The following is a 20,688-nucleotide window of genomic DNA, read 5'->3' as shown; positions in this document are numbered from 1 at the left end:
TAGACAGATACATACATTTGTATGTATAAATGAAGAATTACACATTTACCTCACTTACATATAACTTTTCCAAGTTCCCACCCTGAGTATGTACATATCTTCATGCTCTCTATAATAGAAGACATATATGCACATGTATAGCAATCATAAGTAATTCAACACTTTCATTAGCCAGCATTAAATTTGACACTGTCGATTATATATCGCTTTTGTTTAATTAATTAAAAAAACAGATTTTAAAGTTTTCATCCCGGGAAAATCGATGTGCGCATGGTCGTTTCTCATAAAAACAATGAACGCTCTTTTATGGTGCTTAAAGCACAGTATTATAAACTACCCGAAAGATATAAACGGTGGTAACCAAATTTGTGCAATACTTCACTGAGACTTAAATCATTTTTCAGTCCTGGAGAGAGTACTTATTAACCCATCAAATTCTTGTATAAAAAAATTACAGAAAGTTTTGTTTCGTAATATTTGTATTTATTAAAGTTCAGTTACTTTTTCTTATGTTGTATACGTACGTAAACAAATTTCACTTTACTTTTGGGGGAGTTGCTTTTTGCTCTTCCTTATGGAATTAAAAGACTCAGATAAATACTGCCCCTAAGGATGATGTGTTTATGAATTTGCATGCTGTGAGTGAGCTGTTCTTCTTGACATTGTAGTTATGAATGATAGGGTACGGTTGTAAAACTGCTTACAGAAAAATACATTAATTCGTAGTTAACGTTCTATGTTTATATATGTGTTTATTAAAAAGATAAACCATGTCTTCGAAATGGTACAATTTTTAATCGGAATATGTATGAATGTAAGTATGTTTGTCTGTATTTCGACTTGTATATTAATTTTGGGAATGGTATTTCCAAATTTATATTTTACTTGTACCCAGTGAAAGTGAGTTATAAACTACTTTAAAATGCCAATTGCCTACGTTGCAACTACGACGGGATCCGTAATTTAGACCGTCGTGTCTCATTCTTTTACTTTCTGTTTTTTTCATTCTATAGTAGGTTTTTATTTTTTACAATATTTACACTAAGTGTTTTATTAATTTAATATCTGCGAATGAGAAACATTATCGTCCCTTTGATTTCAGTATTTATTTTCCTCACTTTGTTTTCTTGAGATGAGATACAGCAGCTGATATTTGCCAAAATTTTACATCAATAATCAGATTAATTGTTTGGTTTTTTAATATTAGATTTACGGTTAATATTATTTAAATTCAATAGAAGAACAACTCTGCTAAATTTATGAAGGGGCTTAAATAGTCACACAAGTTAAGAGGCAACTGTCATTCCAGTTTTAATCATTGCAGAGAATGATGGATGTTGGCTTGGATGTACATATGACTTTTTTCTTTGAAGTTAACTAAATAATTTGGTATTTATGTTTGTATGGTATTGTATGAATATATTTTTTTTTATTCTGCATTGCATAAATATGATAAATTCCGCAAAGTTGCTATTACGTTTTACAGTTGAACATACTGTCGTTTACATTAAGTTTATCGTTTGCTTGAAAACCAAACTACAACATTAATCAATATGTGCATTAATTAAAATGCATTTTGGGTATACATAGCAGACAGTTAATGTCGTTACGATTTTTCTGTTAAGAATTTATTGAAAAATAAGTTCAACTTAAACTATTTGCATCGTATTGATGCAAACTAACATGGGGCATTTAAAATTATCGAGTATGAAATAACTTAAACGCGTCCTTTGCGAGCAGCTGTATGTAAGTGAAAGACAAAGAGATAATGGTTGTAAAAGATTTTAGAAAGTAAATAGTAACTCTTTCAAAAATGTAATACTTTGTATTTCTATTAAAAACCTTATTTTATATTTATACCTCTTGGCAGCATAAACATTTAAGTAAATATGTGTATAAATGTAAGGTGATGGATTTCAGTGCCGAAATATTTCTGAAAATCATTATCAAGGTATTTAAGTGGCCTAATGTTTATAAAACCAAGTAAATACTTTTGAAAATATTTTAGCACTGAAATACCCCATTTTTCAATTAAGGACCACACTGTCAGAGGCTTCGAAATGTGGTACCTATAATTGTAAACTGGTTAACTCACCTTTATCTTTGTTCTTACGCTGTTCCTTGGCACTCTTATCCTTGGACTTTCCGGGCTTGCAGTTCTTTTTGATGACACGCGTTGCTTCGCAGGACGGATCACTGCTCGTTTTCAATTTATCAGCTCTAGTCATTTGTCCGGATGCGCATTCCGACCAGGATCCCTTTTCATACCGACATGCTGGTGTAAAAGGAAACAAATTTTATTACTCCATGATGACCGCATTATACCCTTTTTTTAAGGGGATTACTATTTCAAAAAGGAACAAGAAACATTTAAAGTATTACCTTTTTTACATTTCTTCTGAATTGTTCGCGTTTGGTCGCATGCTGGGTCTCCCTTCTTTAATGTCAAGGTTCTAGAACGTGTATTAGTTTTTGTATCACACTCAGTCCACGGATTCTTGCCGTATCGGCACGACAAACCTATAAAAAAAATAATACCGCACTTAATATTGGCATTTCCTAGAGCAGCAACCCTCATAACTAGCCCCTGACTCACCGTCGCTCTTGGTGCCACGTTCGTTTCTTATTAATACTTCGTGATCATCTTCCTCCCATACTTCGCCTTGTATGGCCGTAGTGGGCTGGGTTTGCTCCGCCACCGGAAGTGCGAGAGGTGTTTCCTGGCCCTCTGTGGTGCCCCATACAGTGCTGCACAACACCCCCGACCAAGTCACAAACGATGCCAGCAAAAGCGCGTTACAATTATTCCTCATCGTGTGACTTATACTGCTGCTGCCCACTGCGAAAAAAGAAAAAACCCATTCCTTAACACAAAAGGGATTTTAGATACATATGCCGGAATACCCCCAAGCAAAAAATATATGCATAAAATAATAAGACGTAATATGTATACTTAAAATAAAAAAGAATCGAAAAAGGTCTAATATTTCACATTGCATTTGTCAAGCCCGTTTGCTTCAATACACCACATACATCACAACTGCATAGAGCATTGTTATTAAGAGCATTTTCATTTGACACTAATTACAAATTTAGTTAAGTGCTGAATTTTATTGCCATTTTCTGATTCCATAGTTTTTCTTTTTTTTTAATTTTTCTTGCTCACAGCCCATAAAATTTTGGACCAACCGTTAGTTATACACACAAAAGAACTCCAGACTCTGAAACAGCGCAGAATAGCTTTCTACGGCAGAAGTGCTCTCGTTGCACGACTCTTCGAAACTGAATGAAATGATATAAGGACAGCAGCATAAAAGGCCACGGCATGTATAACATCCTGCAGGATTCTATGCTCATAGGGAAGCCCTTTCTCTCGTTTTTTCTCGTTGCGAGTTCTCCATGTCCAACTCGGTCGTTTCTAGTGAGAGAGTGCGCACCCGGAGCCTGGGCTTTTATCAATGAGCTGCGCATGTTCTGCATATAAATATTTTACATTCTATTTTTATCCGGAATTCTGTGTTCCTTAAGTGGCTTCTATGGGCTACAGTCTCAGCGAAAATAAATGCGACCAAGTCTGTTCGAAAAAATCGAAGCTTATTTGTTTAGTAGAGACTCATGTACATCCAAGGGAATATTTTGAAGGACTGCTATGCTAATAAGCACCCGTTTTAAATATGACGCAGGTAATGGGCTCGCCTGGTCAATATTGTTTTGTTGGGATAATCAATGGGGCCATTGGCTTATAGTGACATTCTGCCAACCCCACCCCATTGCGATTTGTGGTCGTTTGGTCGTCGTGTGTTATTGTGCTGGCATACCGATGCACCGCCCATCCTTGCTTTTTGTATTGCATGAACGTCTGCAACTCCAGTAATTCTCTAGAACAGAATATGATAAAAAGGTCTCATTTTATGGTCATCTACGTTTCATTGAACAGCGAAAACAAATCACCTGTTGATTATATTCCTATTCTAACAAATAAATAGAATACGGTTAATTTAAGCCAGGGAAGAGTTTATAATGTCCTAACAAAAGGACTGATAAATAAGTATAAAAGTGTACCAATAGACAACAAAACGGACCTTGCGGCACGAGGCTGCCTCTGTTTAATTGGCACTGCAACGCCTCCTAACCAACAGCCTGGGGTCAGTATGTAGGCGTTATTGAGCCCAACAGCTGTCATAAAATTTAATAATGCAAATGTAATTAAGTCACCTGACACGGCTTCACGTGGTCAGGCTGTCGTTCCGTTCTGCAGCCACACCTTAAACAACAGAATTGATGACGCAGCCTGAACTTCTTTACAGGGACCAAACAAATTTATTTTTAAATAGCTCAATTTTATCAGGTATATAGAATATATATATAAAATATCCCAACATGTTTACAATTTTTGCTTGATCCTTGATTTAATATTTCCGAAATGGCAAAAAACGATTTAAAAAACAGATCCAATGAAGCCACCTTTTAAATAATTGAAGGTTTGAATCCGGAAAAACTATCAAACTAAATAAAATGTAAGATGGTCACGACATACATACATACAATACGCTTACAGAGTTTTTTCCAATGAAATTCGTCAATCCACAGTATTTTATTTAAGACTATTTTTCCTGTATACAAAGTGAGTTTAATTAGTCCTTTATAAAATAGTGTACCATTTTTTGATCAGTCCAAATAAACTCATTAAAGAATCATTTAAGTACATGCTCGAATATGCACTTTTATGCGAGCTGCACACTAGTGGACACATCTGGACCGCCCGGATTGAATGTGCACGAAGCTTCGAACAAAGCCGGTGTTCCACTCAGTTGAACAACCCCATTCAACGCGAATTCCGGGAGTAAACGAACAATAGCTTCCGGTGAAAAGTAGAGGTGAAGTTATCATTGATTCTTTGGCCAGTGTTTGAGCTCGTTTCCATGGCAACTTTGTGGGGTTCAGGAACAAGAGCGAATTAGTATGCATCAGCGCGTAGGTAGCCAATGCTTATCAGTTGTTGGATAGCTGTTGGTGCTGGCATCGAAAATTCGGTTTCTACATTCTGCGACTGACTGGAGAGTACATAGCAGCTCCCTAATTTGTGCTGCTATGGTGAAATAAATTTGAGTTGAAAATGCCATTTAGGATGCATAATTTAGCAAGTGGCTCAGAGAGGAATATTTATTTGGCTTGGTTCCTGATCTCCGACTTTATTATGTTCCTTGCTCTGTCTATGTCGTTACCAGTTATTGGCAGCAGCTCAGCCTGTAAAGTTATTGGTAGCTGCGATCCATTCCTGCCAGTCTGCGCGGCGTCGACAAATGAGCACCAATTTTTCTACAGCCACTGTGAAATGTTGCGAGATGCCTGCCTTACGGGAAAAGGTAAGTGATCCGGTTATGAACTGAAGTCGTTGAAACGCTAAATCTTTAAAACCTACAGATTGGAAATCGGATTACTTCAGCCACTGCAATGTCAGTAAGCTTTAGTCCTCATGGATAAGTTCGACTGCGCACCGTAGGTTGAATTTAGAACAAACCAGTTCAAACAATTGGATTTATGTATATACAAAATTTATAATAAAACGGATTTTAAGTCCTAACTGTATGCTAAGCGACAAGCTGCGTGCTACTCTGCTATGTGGAGGCAGCCAGGTAAGTCAATGGACTAATTAGTTAACTAACTTAGACAGTTTCTGACGTCTGAACTCTTTCCTCGCCTCGTCAAGGAGCACGTTGTGCAACAGATTTCGGTTTTGAGATTGGTCTGCCGTAAGCAAAGGGTAGGGATTGCCCCGGAGCTCCAGCACAGACTGCCTGTAGTAAATGCCCGGATAGTCCCGTGGGGCCTTGTACATGCGAGTATATGCCACATTGTAGTTCTCATAGCGCGGTACCAGCACCTTGAAGAGCTTGTGCACCAGTTGCTTCTCCAGCAGCCAATAGTCGGCCAGTTCCATGGTGGCCGTGTGACGGTCCCCATGTCGAATGGCATTGGAAATGAGCTGAAAGATTATAAATATGTAAATCCTTGTATATCAGCTGGCTGATGGCGATTTGCTTACCAGTTCGGCGTAGCCACGAGCTTCGTCCGCCCGGTTGTAGAACAGTTCAATGCGCTCATGCTTTACCAACGCCGTTACAGTCTTTCGCAGCTTCAGCAGCCTACCCTCCGGACCATCCGCATTCTTCAAGTTGCGTTTATTTGGCCTGACTGCTATGCGCAGCTGAGACATCAGCTTTGTTACATCGGCTTGATTCATTTTACCTGAGTTTCGACAATTTAACAAACACAAAATCACGTAATGAGCCGCCGAACAGCTGGCGGACCTGTATCGATAACTGCGTGCTAGGGCCTCACTCGATGTATCGATACCTAGGGTTTCATATGAAAAACCAGGGGTGGGCACACAGCAAATTAAAATTAGAAACCCTAAACTGTTGAATTGCTGAATTGTTGTTGAATCCAGAAAAGGTTGTCAAAAACAATGATGGTTTATATTTGCTATGTATCTATATCACCAAAAAAATAGCATTTTAGAGTTTTAAAAATTGTATGACACTAGTAATAAGAATAAATTTAATATAATATAATATATTATATATATATATACTAATTATTAGCATTATTATATAATAATAGAATAGCAAATCTAAAAAACCTACAAGATATCACAGATTTGATATCAGTAAAAATTAAATACCCGATAGCACTGGGCAAGAGTTGTCGATACTATCGGGAATGTGCCCAGCTCTAGCCAACACGGTCACTCCAACTTCAGTGAAAATTTTTTAGATTTTGTGTGCGGTTCTTCTCTTGCTCAAATAAGTTTGTTAGGTTGAAGCGCGGTGTTTAGCCCCCGAAACGCAATCAACGCATTATTCCGCTATTGAAGCCAACTGCCACGGCCCTGTGCTAGTAACTCCCCCGCATTCGAACGAAAAAAATGGCAACAGCAGCGAACAGCGCGACAGCTGCCGGAGCAGCAAAAGACGCCCCGCCAGCGCCTTCCAAGTCGTTGTCCGGCATTGTGAAGCAGGTAAGTCGGATGGGCTTTACGGGGATATAAAGAAATACCTTCTGGTTCGAAATCTCAGTGAGAAAACAAGTGAAATGTTAGACTATCTTTCTATCAGCGTGGCAAAAGCGGCGGAAAGCAGCCGAGTGCAACTCTGACAAGTGCGAGTGAGACGCGTATAGGACTCGGTGCGTGTGTGTGACACGTTGCACACGCTCGTTCGATCCGAAGAAATGAAAGTTATAGGTGCCAAGCTGGCAGATTTTCTTCGGGCCATTGTTGTTCTTGCTGCTGCTGCTGGTCTTCTGCGTCACCATCAGCAAAGAAGATGGTTAACCGGCATTGGTTATATTGGTAACTGCTCTACGTAGCTGCTACCCTGTTCCCCCTTCCTGTGACTGCTGAATGGGTTCGTTTCTAACCTCCCAGGCGAGAGGAGCATTTTTCTGCTATTTATGAATGTAATTGGCCCTAGGTCTGCTTAGTTCAGCATCTACTTTCACTTGTTGGCAGCTTTGTTGCCAGCCGCCAGAGTTCGATGGCCATTTTCAGTCAGCTCGGTGGACTTTTGTCCGCTCGGCGGTATTGATAACAAAATAAACGGCAGAGCTTGGCGGCATATACTGCCTTGATGACGTTGGCACCCTGCAAACAAAGTCTCAACATCTCGAGATACGCGACTCGCCCTCACTCGAAAAACCTGTTGATCTTGGAGGTATTTAGCCGACGCCCTACGAGCTGCCCATTAACATATTGTCCTCTGCGCGCTCGCTTCTCGTCATTTTGGAATTGTCCATGGGCATATGAAACTATCCTCGAGTTTTCCCCCGGAGGACAGCCAGTACATATTTGAGCAGAGGGGCACATACAAAAGATGCCTTTTACTTTTCTGCACCTCAAAACCGGTTTCAGTTAGGGCCGCACCACTGAATTTTTTTTACCATCGTAAAGAAATCCGTTGAGCGACCGGCACTCGAATTTAAATAGAGACCCACATATTCGGTAGATTTCTAGCGCAGGCGCTATTTGCTGGACACTGCACGTGTTGTTATTTAATTATAACCCATGCTCACATACAAGGCTTTGGTTCTAGTTCCCATATTAAGTAGTTATTCTGAGGGGTTAGATTTGAGCGGCTAAAGACTCTCCCACTTTCACGTGATATGAACCTAAAGTATTCGACATATCGATAGTGCTATTGGTCGCGCTGGATCTTGTGGCGATAGGGCCATCGTTAAGTGTCCACCTCTAGACTCTAGGCCCACACACGTGCATTGCATTTTTAACCTCACTCGGACTGTTTCAGGTTCTCTCCGGCGACACTGTAGTTATACGCGCGACCAAGGGTGCACCGCCTCCAGAGAAACAAATAACCTTCTCGCATGTCCTGGCCCCCAAGTTGGCTCGACGTCCCGGCGCTGGTGGCGACGAGACCAAGGACGAACCCTGGGCCTGGGAATCGCGTGAGTTCCTGCGCAAGAAGCTCATTGGCGTTGAGGTCACCTTCACGTTCGACAAGCCAGCCAACTCGAATCGAGAGTACGGTTTCGTATGGATCGGCAAGGACAAGGAGACTGGTGAAAATGTGGTCGAGTCCATTGTACGCGAGGGTCTGGTGTCCGTGCGCCGCGAGGGACGCCCCACGGCCGAGCAGCAGACTCTCATCGAGTTGGAGGACCAGGCACGTGCTGCGGGCCGTGGCAAGTGGTCGTCCAACGCAATTGTCGCCGACAAGGTTCGCAACATTAAGTGGGCCCACGAGAATCCCGCCCATCTGGTAGATATCTATGGAGGAAATCCCGTCAAGGCGATCATCGAGCACGTGCGCGACGGTTCCACCGTTCGTGCATTCTTGCTTCCGGACTTCCACTACATCACGCTGATGATTTCGGGCATTCGTTGTCCGGGCGTCAAGTTGGATGCTGATGGCAAGCCGGACCTGAGTGTGAAGGTGCCGTTCGCCGACGAGGCACGCTATTTCGTTGAGACCCGTCTGTTGCAACGGGACGTGGAAATCCGGCTGGAATCGGTTAACAACTCGAACTTCATTGGAACGATTCTGTACCCGAAAGGCAACATTGCAGAATCACTCCTGCGCGAGGGACTTGCCAAGTGTGTGGACTGGTCCATGGCTGTTATGAAGACTGGTGAGTTTAGCTTTGAGCTTTCTAAGCCAAATCCGCAGTTCGTTTGCACAGCACAGCACCGAATTGGTAAATAACCTTTTGTTGTGCTGTTCACTGTTTGCAATCGGCTGCCAGATAAAAGACGGACTCCAAGAATTTTGTGACTGAACATTGTCGCTGCGTTCATTTCACCCCGTCGACATCAACATCTGCTTTCCAGATTTTGCAAATGAATTATATTGCTACGTAGACTTAAAAAAAAACTTACCGCTCCCTTTTTAGGCGCCGATAAGCTTCGTGCTGCGGAACGTGTTGCCAAGGAAAAACGCCTGCGCCAATGGCAAGACTATCAAGCAAAAACACCCGCTTTCAACTCGAAGGAGAAGGACTTCTCCGGTACCGTAGTGGAGGTTTTCAATGGCGATGCTATTAATGTACGCCTCTCCAACGGCCAAGTCAAGAAGGTCTTCTTCTCGTCCATCAGGCCGCCACGCGACCAACGTGCGGTGGTTGGCACCGACGGCGAAGAGATCGTTAAGGCTCCACCACGCGGAAAGAACTATCGACCACTTTATGAAATTCCACACATGTTTGACGCCCGCGAGTTTCTGCGCAAAAAGTTGATTAACAAGAAAGTGCAGTGCAACCTGGACTACATCTCGCCTCCGCGTGAAAACTTCCCTGAGAAATACTGCTACACTGTCTCCATTGGCGGGCAAAACGTGGCTGAGGCTATGGTGGCCAAGGGCTTGGCTACATGTGTTCGGTATCGCCAGGACGACGATCAGAGATCTTCCGCCTATGATCAGTTGATTGCTGCCGAGCAGCAAGCTATTAAGGGGCTGAAGGGACTGCACGCAAAGAAGGATAACGCAACACTGCGAGTCAACGACTTGACTGTTGACCATTCCCGAATTAAAGTACAATATCTGCCCTCGTGGCAGCGTGCTCTGCGTACTGAGGCCATCGTGGAGTTCGTTGCTAGCGGGTCCCGCCTTCGACTCTTTGTGCCAAAGGACAGCTGCCTGGTCACATTCCTGCTTGCCGGCATCTCATGTCCGCGCTCCTCCCGCCCAGCGCTAAATGGCGTTCCTGCCCAAGAGGGAGAACCTTATGGAGATGAGGCTCTTACCTTTACCCGCGAGCGTGTCTTGCAACGGGACGTTTCCGTGCATATCGACACCACCGATAAGGCAGGATCTTCAGTGATCGGTTGGCTTTGGACGGACACCGGTGCCAACCTGTCCGTTGCTCTGGTGGAAGAGGGTCTAGCGGAAGTCCACTTCAGTGCCGAGAAATCTGAATACTACCGCCAGTTGAAGAGTGCCGAGGATCGTGCCAAGGCCGCCAAGAAAAACATCTGGACCAACTATGTGGAACAAGTGCCTGAGGAAAAACCTGTTGTTGAAGAAGAGAAGGAGGACAAGGTGGTGGTAGAGCGCAAAGTCAATTACGAAAATGTAATTGTCACTGAGATCACCGAAACTCTGACATTCTTCGCTCAGTCTGTGGAGAACGGAACCAAGCTAGAGTCCCTAATGAGCAAGCTTCACGCCGACTTCCAGTCCAATCCACCCATCGCTGGATCATACACTCCTAAGCGTGGCGACCTAGTGGCTGCTCAGTTCACCCTTGATAATCAATGGTACCGCGCCAAGGTGGAACGAGTTCAGGGCAGTAACGCTACCGTCCTGTACATCGATTATGGCAACAAGGAGGTAAGTCTAGCCTGGATAGAGTATAATCTGCAAGTTCCTTAGATCCGTTTCCGGCTTAAAGTGAAACGCATGAGTCATAAGCTTGCTATATCAAATATGCTTCTCCGAATGACTATATACATTGCGTGATGGCGTAAGCTAAACCCTACAGCTGCGTCAAATGTGTTCCACGTTCGAGTCGTATGCAATTCTCTTAAAAGGTACAGAGGATGTTCCATATTTTTTGGTTCAACTAATGTCCAAAGTAGCAGAATTAAATACGTACGAGGCAAGATCGCAAAGTGGCTGGGGGCGCCAGAACCACGCTGCAAATGTCTTCGAGTTGCGACACGTCCCAACCTAATAAATATGAAAAGTGCTCAATTCTAAAAGTGTTAATACCAAATTTCTTTTTCAGACGCTGCCCACAAGCCGTTTGGCAGCCTTGCCCCCAGCCTTCAGCAGTGAAAAACCGTATGCCACTGAATACGCTTTGGCCTTAGTCGCCCTGCCTTCTGACAACGAGGATAAGGAAGAAGCCTTGCGTGCCTTTTCTGAGGACGTTTTGAACCACAAGGTTCAACTCAATGTGGAGCTGAAGGTGGCTGGGTCACCGAACTTGGCCACGCTGCACGATCCGACAACTAAAGCCGATTTTGGAAAGCAGCTCGTTGCCGAGGGTCTTGTTCTGGCCGAAAAGCGTCGTGAGCGTAAGCTCAAAGACCTTGTGGACCAATACAGGGCCGCGCAGGAAGCAGCTCTAGCCGCGCATCTGGCCATCTGGAAGTACGGCGACATAACACAGGATGATGCGCCCGAGTTCCGCTAGAAAAAGGCTGGATACGTGGAGTAGGCCTGTGGCGTGATGCGCGTTGCTAGCCGAAATGTTTGTCTGCCACATACCCGCCCTTTATATACATAACAACAAGCAACAACTTAAAGAATATGAAATTACTAATTCTATCTATACACACCAATATATATGATACATATACCACATTGGAAATACATACATACATATGAGCAATGGCATGGAAGAACACAGTACATTTTTTGTATGCTTTGAGCAGCTGGCAAATTAATAATAATTATTTGGTCTTCTAGTTTTTTTCAATCATGATCCTTTAAATAAATATTTGATACAACCTAGCATCAATTGGAACGCCCCTTTGTAAACGCTTGTCCTACATAAAGCATATTGTAATGCTGCTTGTCTGAAGCATGCAAACCTTAAAAACCTCAACGATGTCTTTTAAATTTGCAGATTTTATGTTATTGTAAAGTGTTTTTGCATTACTGAGTAAATACAATTAAATAATTTTTTAAAAAACAAGTCGACACCCACATTCACTAGCGTTGCTCGAGCGAATCCACCTTCTCAATGACGCTTTCAATGTTGAAATCCTTTGGTATCTTGAGGGTTTTTTGTCTGTCCAACAATGCCTGTTTGGTGGCAAGATGTTGGCTGTTACGCTGCAAGACTACACTGTCTGGAATCAGTCGCTCTTCCGCTGTAGACATAAACCTGTAAGAGAAGGGTTTAGTGATCGCTGTAAGATCAAACGGGATGGGTTCTTTATTACCGTTCCAAGATGGCTACGTCCCTAGTTGCCTCTTCGGTGGCAGACTTAATGCGCTGCAGCTCTATGCGTTGTTGCACTTTGATCTGCCTGTTTTCGATGCAGTCTCTCTTTTTGGCACAGTAAAAGTCGCGCATGAAGTTCAGATTGAAGTCGTGGATGTGGGAAAGGGCATAGTAATCCGCGCATTTATCAAGAAGTGCTAGATCTTCATCTGCGAAGTCGCCCAACTCGACGCTCGCCAGCTTCAATTGCTCTTCGAGGTGCTGGCCAAGGCCCTTCAAAGCCTTGATTTCCTCTTGAATCTTCAAGTTCTCTGCATTATTAGTTTATAATTAGTTTTTAGCACTTCGTAGCACTTTTCAAAAAAACTCACGCATTTTTATTGGAGGTCGTCGCAAACTATCGATGGCGTCAAATCCCTAATACTGCCGTCTTGCTTAAAAGCAATTGTGTATGGAAATTATGCGGTCTAAATTGAGAAAATTTCATAGAAACCCCTGGAGCCGTAGTCTCGAAGCCTGTTTAAATTTGTTATTCTTATTAATCGAATCGCGTTGATGGACCCCTTGATGGTTTTCTAGCCATCGATGATCCCAGAATGCAACACTGCAGGGCTGCGAAGTTAATTTGAAAATGCACAGTTAGGAAGGCACAGTGTGACCATTCGTCGAAATCGCGAAAAACCCGCAGACCAATAGTACGGTGAAATAGTTATCAAGTTTTCGCTAGCTCATAAAATCGATTTGTACGGCTACTTTTCTTTGTTTACACTTTCATTGTGCAAATTCATAAAAGGCATTAGTAAAATCATCGTTTAAATGTTCATACGAAGCGTTTGGGCTGCGGAAGTCCGGCAGTGTTGATTTGCCCCGGCAAAATGTGAAATAAAATGAGTGGCCAATCGATCGATTTTTGACAACGAAGTGGGAAAGTAGCGGTGTCTGGGTGTGTGTTGTTGTGTACTGCGCCCAACTAAAAGATAGACGCCTATAACGAAAGAGGATCCACGAATAAATCCAAGAAACTACTCCAAATTCTGAGGCGGCCATGGAGCACACATCCTCGTTGCCTGGCTATGTTCGCGAGAAGCTCGCTGAACTGGATCTGGAGCTCTCGGAAGGTATACCAATTTTCCACTGCTTGTAATACACACGATAATCAAATATAGTAGTTAATCTGCAAATGATTTGGTGCAAAATGGGAATATGTGGGAATATATGTTGACCACCCACTAATTGAATTGCTCCCAATTTGGATTAAAAACTATAAGCTCTGTTTTGTGACTTTCCATTGCTAAAGCCTACACACACAGTCAGCAGGCATCAATTAAAAGAAAAGTGTGTGTATGTCATATGTTGGTCTTTCAGCATAAGATCATCATGGGTCACGATTGTGTTGCTGTTCCATGACTAACATTAATGACAACAAAACCAAGCGAAGCTGTTAAAAACCTAATTGCTATCTGAATTTCCAGGCGACATTACGCAGAAGGGCTACGAAAAGAAAAGGGCGAAGCTGTTGCAGCCGTTCCTCAAGAAGCATGAAGGTATGTGGTTTGGATGGGGCCTTGGAATATTTTTGGTAACTGGTTGTTGACATTACTTCCTCCTCTTTCATCCTTTTGTGGAAAGGCGACAAGGTGAAAAGTACCCAGCCGCCGCCCTACTACAACGTCAAAGATACCAACAATAGCAACAGCCACGGAAACATAAATAACGACGGCGTCATAGTGTCCAGCGAGGGCTATAGCTATGTGACCGAAGTGCCCTCCCTATCCTCCTCACAGCAAAGACATTCCAAAAAGATCGACTTTCATCAGTCATCCTCCGTAAGCACATCATCAACGCCCCAGGGCGGAAATGCTGGGGCTCCCGGCTACGAGAATATGCGACCACAGGGTGGTGCAGTTGGCGATCCCGGATATCAGAATACCCGCGAGCCCAGTGGCTTCCAGAATCCACAGTCAACTAATAATAGTCAGCATCGTCAACGACGCACACAGCGCAAAGTTACGCACAATGAGAAACGCTATCATTCTGGTAAGTAGTGCGAATTTACAACGATACAACAGATTACTCTGACCTTTAAACCCCCAGAAGTACGACAGGAGGCGGTTCAGCAGGCACTAGCAGCTCTTAAGGGGCGACCAAAGCCCAGCCTTCCGATGCCATCAAAGCGCACATCTGTCCTGAACCGTAGCCCTGGTTGCAATGATGAGCTGGACTCATCGACGGATGACGAATCCATACCCGAGGAAACCATTTCCCCCGACAAGGAGTACAATTATCCACGGGATCATATTAGCAACAGCATTTTACCACCCGAACCAATAATTAAACCTCCAATTCGTGAATCATCGATGGGCCCACAGCAGCATTCCAGGCCGGATGTAAAACAGAACCAACTGCCAAATCAGAAGTATCCATCATCGAATAGCGCTCCAGAAAGGCGCCCACCTCAAAATTTACCTCCAATTGTGAGTAATTGTTGTTGCGTATTATAGCTACTATGATTTCGTCTTCTGGAGCCGGGTAATTCTTGCCCCAGATGGCAAACCTTAGCTTAGTTTGCGTGTAAATTTCAAAGAATTATATTTAATGGAAGACTTCATTTTATTCAGCCAACATCGGACGCCTTAAGCACAGACGCGCCACCAATTGCATACAAGCGCGAGAATGACTTCTCTGACAAAGCGTTCAAGCAAAAGCAATGTACGTAATTGAACTTTCAATCAACTCTATTATATTTAAATGCACACAATCTGTGTAAGAGGCTAAACCCCATAAGTAATACATTTATTTTCGCCTTTTATTAGTCAACGCTCCTGACATCACACAATTTAATAATGCACATCGAGCTGCGGACCGAGTGACTCGATATGTTAATGTTACTCAAAATGACCTAACCGAGACAGATGCCAATGGCAAGTGGAAGGTGTCAGCTAAGATACAGCAACTGCTAAACACTCTTAAAAGACCCAAGCGCCGACCGCTGCCGGAGTTTTATGAAGACAACGACATCGAGCTGGAGATTGCTGCCAACACAAAGGATCCGAATGCTCCCAAACCGGAGGGCAGCACAATGACTCCTGTGCAAGGCGAGCAACTGTCTATACCAGCAGGACTTCCGCGGACACTCGAGTGCGCGCTGCAACGATATGGCACTAATTCTTTTAAAAGTCCCATGGCTACGGTCCTTGATCCTAATGGGAAAATAACAACTACCTTGACATATGGCAAACTGCTTTCGCGCGCACAAAAAATTGCGTATGCTTTGTCCACGAAAATATTCAGCAAGGGACCTGAACAAGTAACTCTTAAACCAGGCGATCGAGTTGCTTTGGTTTATCCTAATAATGACCCCTTGAGGTTGGTATAACCCATATATTTTATTTGTAACACAATTTAATCAAACCTTTTTTTTCAGTTTTATTACAGCCTGGTATGGTTGTATGTTTCGGGGCTTGGTACCTCTTCCAATAGAGTTACCGCTTTCTAGCTCGGATACACCACCGCAGCAAGTGGGATTTTTATTGAGTTCTTGTGGCATAACTGTGGCATTAACCTCAGAGGCTTGCTTAAAGGGTCTCCCCAAATCATCCACTACGGGGGAAATAGCTAAATTAAAGGGTTGGCCACGATTGCAGTGGTTTGTAACTGAGCATTTACCTAAGCCGCCTAAGGAATTCAATGTGGGCAATTTACGGGTCGACGATTCGGCTGCAGCTTATATAGAATACACGACTGATAAGGAGGGCAGTGTTATGGGTAAGTGTTTCCTACATCAGTTAGCAGACACTTGTAACAATTATACATTTTGCATAGGTGTCACTGTTACCCGCGCAGCGATGATCAATCATTGCCGTGCTTTAACTATGGCCTGCCACTACACCGAAGGCGAAACAATTGTGTGTGTCTTGGATTTCAAGCGTGAAGTGGGATTATGGCATTCAGTTTTGACTTCCATTTTGAATGGTATGCATGTTATTTTCATACCCTATGCCTTGATGAAGCTGCGACCATCCAGCTGGATGCAATTAATAACAAAACACCGGGCCTCTTGTTGCTTGGTTAAGAGTCGAGATTTACATTGGGGCTTACTAGCTACTAAAGATCACAAGGATATATCGCTGTCTTCTCTGCGTATGTTGCTAGTAGCCGATGGAGCCAATCCCTGGTCACTTTCATCTTGTGACCAGTTCTTGAGCGTTTTTCAAGCAAAAGGATTACGCTCGGATGCAATTTGTCCATGTGCTAGTAGCTCTGAAGTATTTACCGTCTCACTTCGTCGACCTGGACGAGGATCCTGTGGATTTAGTCCATCAGCTACAGGACGTGGTGTGCTTTCCATGGCAGCACTTTCACACGGAGTAGTGAGGGTAGACAGCGAAGACTCATTAACGTCACTAACTTTACAGGACTGTGGTCAAGTTATGCCAGCAGCACAAATGGTGGTCGTGCGGTCGGAAGGATCTCCAGTGCTGTGCAAAACCGATCAAGTCGGCGAAATATGTGTCACAAGTGGTTCCACAAGCGCCAGCTACTTTGGTCTCGATGGAATGACGAATTCTACTTTTAAAGTTCAACCCCTATTGGAAGAATTCGAGCAGCCAAAAGATGGAAATGGCACAGTAAATATTATTTCCAAGCCAATTGGCGAAGACTTTTACGTGAGGTCAGGACTTTTGGGCTTTCTGGGTCCCGGAGGCTTGGTCTTTGTCTGCGGTTCCCGCGACGGTCTAATGACGGTTACCGGTCGAAAGCACAATGCGGATGACATAATTGCCACAGTATTAGCAGTGGAACCAATGCGGTTCATTTACCGCGGACGCATAGCTGTATTTAGCATTAAAGTATTGCGTGACGAACGCGTGTGTGTTATTGCCGAACAACGTCCGGACTGCTCTGAGGAAGAAAGTTTCCAATGGATGTCGCGCGTTCTGCAGGCAGTAGACTCCATTCATCAGGTTGGCATTTATTGCCTGGCGTTGGTTCCACCAAATCATTTGCCCAAGACTCCTCTGGGGGGCATACATTTATGTGAGGCAAGACGACGATTTTTGGAAGGATCCCTTCACCCAGCAAATGTTTTGATGTGCCCACACACATGTGTTACCAATCTACCAAAGCCGCGGGAATTGCATCAAGGTAAGTTTTCCCCTTATTTGAGTTTAATACGTTTAAATAATTGGCTTTGTTGAACTTTCTGTGCTTTTTTTACCTTATTAAAATACAAACATTGCTTTCCTCTATTTTTAACCACCAACACTTCAACAACGCTGCGAATACTTCTATGACCACTACAACACTCACTGCCAAATTAAAAAATAACAACACTGTATAATATCAACAACAATCACAAATGCCAACATAACTAATGAAATCGCTTTAATTAATAATTTTTGTAATGAATCCTTGTACAAAAACGACAAATCATTCTACTACTAACCATTCCCCAAAACAAAATAAGGTGTGCAAACTGCCGCAAAAATAAGCTCATCATCTGGATGTGGTATTACAGACACGGGTGTAGGACCAGCCTCTGTGATGGTTGGAAATTTAGTGCAGGGCAATCGCCTCGCTGAAGCCCATGGACGGGATGTTGGATTAGCCGAAGATTGTGAGCGAAAGGTAGGGGTCAATATGCCTGTTTTAAATCGAAATGTGAATTTTAAAATTGTCGATACTTCAACAGCCACAACTTATAACTGGAGTGTTGCGTTGGCGAGCAGGAACCTCCCCAGATCACATAATATTCACATTGTTGAATTCTAAAGGTAAGTTTCATCATTTTTGTACAAAAAAAAAATAGACTCAAATTATTTTTGTAGGTGCCATTGCTAAAACTCTGACATGCTCCGAGTTACATAAGCGAGCAGAGAAAATAGCGGCATTGTTACAGGAACGAGGAAGAATAGAGCCAGGCGATCATGTTGGTAAGAATTCAGGGATGACCGCTTTGGTAAAATTATAATAACCACTTTTCTTTTCAGCGCTTATATTTCCTCCAGGACTTGATTTGCTGTGCGCATTTTACGGATGTCTATATTTGGGTGCAATACCAATTACCATACGGCCTCCACATCCACAAAATTTAAATACCACATTACCCACTGTCCGCATGATTGTTGATGTTTCAAAAAGTGGCATTGTGCTCTCTATTCAACCGATTATTAAGTTACTAAAATCACGAGAGGCGGCAACCTCTATTGACCCAAAGACATGGCCACCTATATTAGATATTGACGACAACCCAAAACGCAAATATGCCGGCATAGCTACGGTCTCCTTCGACTCTAGCGCCTATTTGGATTTCAGCGTGTCAACTTGTGGCCGTCTTAGCGGTGTTAACATAACGCATCGGTAACTAGATTTAAATGGCGTTAATATTATGTGTATTTTAAAATTTTGTTTTTCCAACAGATCTCTCTCTAGTCTGTGCGCCAGTTTAAAATTGGCCTGTGAGCTGTATCCTTCTCGTCATGTTGCGTTATGTTTGGATCCCTATTGCGGCCTTGGCTTTGTAATGTGGACTCTTATCGGAGTATATAGTGGCCACCATTCAATACTTATCGCACCCTACGAAGTTGAAACGAATCCCAGTTTGTGGCTGTCAACTCTCTCGCAACATCGTGTTCGCGACACCTTCTGCTCATATGGCGTTATAGAATTATGTACGAAAGCTCTCAGCAATTCTATACCCTCCTTAAAGCAACGAAACATTGACTTGCGTTGCGTTCGGACGTGTGTTGTAGTTGCAGAGGAGCGACCAAGAGTGCAGCTAACCCAGCAGTTTTGTAAGCTGTTCCAAGCGCTTGGCCTAAACACTCGTTGTGTCTCCACATCATTTGGATGTCGTGTGAATCCGGCCATTTGTGTGCAAGGAGCTAGTTCTGCAGAGAGTGCTCAGGTTTACGTAGATATGAGAGCCTTGCGAAATAACCGAGTGGCTTTGGTGGAGCGCGGAGCGCCTAATTCGCTATGTGTAATTGAATCAGGAAAGCTTTTACCAGGAGTAAAAGTGATCATAGCAAATCCGGATACCAAGGGTCACTGTGGCGACTCGCATTTGGGAGAAATTTGGGTAAGCATTTGATAAATTGAATATTAACATTAACTAATATATATTATTTTCGTTAGGTTCAAGCTCCTCACAATGCAAATGGATACTTTACAATTTATGGCGATGAAACTGACTACAATGATCACTTCAACGCGAAATTAGTAACTGGGGCCACCTCTGAATTATATGCGCGTACTGGATATTTGGGATTCTTACGACGCACCGAGTGTTCTCAGGCAGCCTCATTACTAGACGAGACCACACCAAGTGTGGCTAGTCGCGACAGTGATACGGAATCGTTGAATTCCATGAGTCAATTGCAATTAAATTTTTCAAATGCTTCCTTGGGTGCAAATTCTGAGCATAGCCTAATAGGCGGCGCTGGCAATTCGAATGACCAAGAACTTCACGACGCTGTGTATGTAGTTGGAGCTGTTGATGAAGTGATCTCCTTACGTGGCATGAACTACCATCCGATTGATATCGAAAATTCTGTAATGCGCTGTCACAAAAAAATAGCTGAGTGGTAAGACTTGTAAAACGAACTTTAGTTATAATTTTAATTTAAATATTTTTTTACGTAGTGCCGTTTTTACTTGGACTAATTTATTAGTCGTAGTTGTCGAACTAGACGGCAATGAATCAGAAGCTTTGGATTTGGTTCCCTTGGTCACAAACACAGTATTAGAAGATCATCAGCTTATAGTTGGCGTTGTTGTGGTCGTCGATCCAGGTTTGTTATTGAAATGTATCAATTGAATTGAACTAGAGTACTAACTTTAAGAAAAATTACGTTTTCAGGTGTGGTGCCTATTAATAGTCGGGGCGAAAAGCAACGGATGCATTTACGGGATGGCTTTCTGGCCGACCAATTGGATCCCATATACGTAGCGTATAACATGTAAATACACATTTATTCTTATGATGAAATCGCCACTACGTAGTGAGGAAACGTAAGCAAACGTTTTCTTCGTATCTTATTTAAAAACAATCGCAATCCATTATAAAATATGAAATGGCTCATTTTGGTTTGGACCGCCACATAATTACACATTTCCTTTTAGAGTACTAGCATAGATGGTAAAACATTCTTACAATAATTGGACTATTTAACTTTATATGACCATATTAGTGACAACAAAAACATTTAATATTTATACATAAGTCTAAATAAACAACAATTTACATAATTTTTAAATATTGTTCTGAAGTTTTTAAGT

General features: G+C 42.7%; 6 protein-coding genes across 12 annotated transcripts in view; 3 read left to right on the top strand and 3 right to left on the bottom strand.

The window, feature by feature from the left end:
- Positions 1 to 5,603, top strand: part of LOC119553395 (follistatin-related protein 1) — a 31,562-nt gene extending 25,959 nt beyond the window's left edge. The window contains exons 1-3 of one of the 3 annotated variants that reach the window (XM_037863759.1): positions 4,786 to 5,366; positions 5,425 to 5,470; positions 5,504 to 5,603. In XM_037863759.1, coding sequence (XP_037719687.1) covers positions 5,117 to 5,366; positions 5,425 to 5,470; position 5,504 — 297 coding nt within the window. In that variant the 5' untranslated portion in view covers positions 4,786 to 5,116 and the 3' untranslated portion in view covers positions 5,505 to 5,603. Of the gene's footprint in view, positions 1 to 4,785; positions 5,367 to 5,424 lie in introns of those variants that run through there. The other 2 variants (XM_037863760.1, XM_037863758.1) reach the window with 2 other exon arrangements.
- LOC119553393 lies at positions 943 to 3,317 on the bottom strand. Of its 2 annotated transcripts, none has more exons than XM_037863755.1 (5): positions 3,190 to 3,317; positions 2,597 to 2,839; positions 2,383 to 2,520; positions 2,096 to 2,275; positions 943 to 1,740 (listed from the first exon to the last, which is right to left on the bottom strand). In XM_037863755.1, exons 2-5 carry the CDS (start codon positions 2,811 to 2,813, stop codon positions 1,718 to 1,720), a joined length of 558 nt encoding a protein of 185 aa, XP_037719683.1. In that variant the 5' UTR covers positions 2,814 to 2,839; positions 3,190 to 3,317; the 3' UTR covers positions 943 to 1,717. The 2 variants fall into 2 exon arrangements, with proteins under 2 accessions (XP_037719683.1, XP_037719684.1); XM_037863756.1 differs by lacking the exon at positions 3,190 to 3,317 and adding an exon at positions 3,034 to 3,152.
- LOC119553394 (39S ribosomal protein L17, mitochondrial) lies at positions 5,505 to 6,319 on the bottom strand. Its single transcript, XM_037863757.1, has 2 exons — positions 6,047 to 6,319; positions 5,505 to 5,986 (listed from the first exon to the last, which is right to left on the bottom strand). The coding sequence occupies exons 1-2, from the start codon at positions 6,242 to 6,244 to the stop codon at positions 5,654 to 5,656; spliced, it is 531 nt and encodes a 176-aa protein (XP_037719685.1). The 5' UTR covers positions 6,245 to 6,319; the 3' UTR covers positions 5,505 to 5,653.
- A 441-nt stretch (positions 6,320 to 6,760) lies between these two features.
- Positions 6,761 to 12,066, top strand: LOC119553066 (staphylococcal nuclease domain-containing protein 1). Its single transcript, XM_037863192.1, has 4 exons — positions 6,761 to 7,021; positions 8,307 to 9,147; positions 9,409 to 10,844; positions 11,242 to 12,066. The coding sequence occupies exons 1-4, from the start codon at positions 6,929 to 6,931 to the stop codon at positions 11,650 to 11,652; spliced, it is 2,781 nt and encodes a 926-aa protein (XP_037719120.1). The 5' UTR covers positions 6,761 to 6,928; the 3' UTR covers positions 11,653 to 12,066.
- A 14-nt stretch (positions 12,067 to 12,080) lies between these two features.
- On the bottom strand, positions 12,081 to 12,995 carry LOC119553068 (augmin complex subunit wac). The gene is made up of 3 exons (XM_037863193.1): positions 12,780 to 12,995; positions 12,407 to 12,719; positions 12,081 to 12,348 (listed from the first exon to the last, which is right to left on the bottom strand). Exons 1-3 carry the CDS (start codon positions 12,781 to 12,783, stop codon positions 12,174 to 12,176), a joined length of 492 nt encoding a protein of 163 aa, XP_037719121.1. The 5' UTR covers positions 12,784 to 12,995; the 3' UTR covers positions 12,081 to 12,173.
- Positions 12,996 to 13,111: 116 nt separating this feature from the next.
- Positions 13,112 to 20,666, top strand: LOC119552866 (disco-interacting protein 2). Of its 4 annotated transcripts, none has more exons than XM_037862758.1 (16): positions 13,112 to 13,526; positions 13,881 to 13,952; positions 14,038 to 14,445; positions 14,506 to 14,882; positions 15,027 to 15,117; positions 15,222 to 15,774; positions 15,833 to 16,173; positions 16,231 to 17,553; positions 17,927 to 18,036; positions 18,101 to 18,182; positions 18,237 to 18,341; positions 18,399 to 18,768; positions 18,829 to 19,489; positions 19,546 to 19,994; positions 20,053 to 20,201; positions 20,270 to 20,666. In XM_037862758.1, the coding sequence occupies exons 1-16, from the start codon at positions 13,454 to 13,456 to the stop codon at positions 20,371 to 20,373; spliced, it is 5,268 nt and encodes a 1,755-aa protein (XP_037718686.1). In that variant the 5' UTR covers positions 13,112 to 13,453; the 3' UTR covers positions 20,374 to 20,666. The 4 variants fall into 4 exon arrangements, with proteins under 4 accessions (XP_037718686.1, XP_037718684.1, XP_037718685.1 ...); XM_037862756.1 differs by having other exon boundaries at positions 17,876 to 18,036; XM_037862757.1 differs by having other exon boundaries at positions 14,503 to 14,882.
- Positions 20,667 to 20,688: the final 22 nt, after the last annotated feature.

Source organism: Drosophila subpulchrella, chromosome 3L, assembly GCF_014743375.2.
Source record: "Drosophila subpulchrella strain 33 F10 #4 breed RU33 chromosome 3L, RU_Dsub_v1.1 Primary Assembly, whole genome shotgun sequence".
Taxonomy (NCBI): Eukaryota; Metazoa; Arthropoda; class Insecta; order Diptera; family Drosophilidae; genus Drosophila; species Drosophila subpulchrella.
This window is presented reverse-complemented; position numbering and strand designations above follow the sequence as displayed.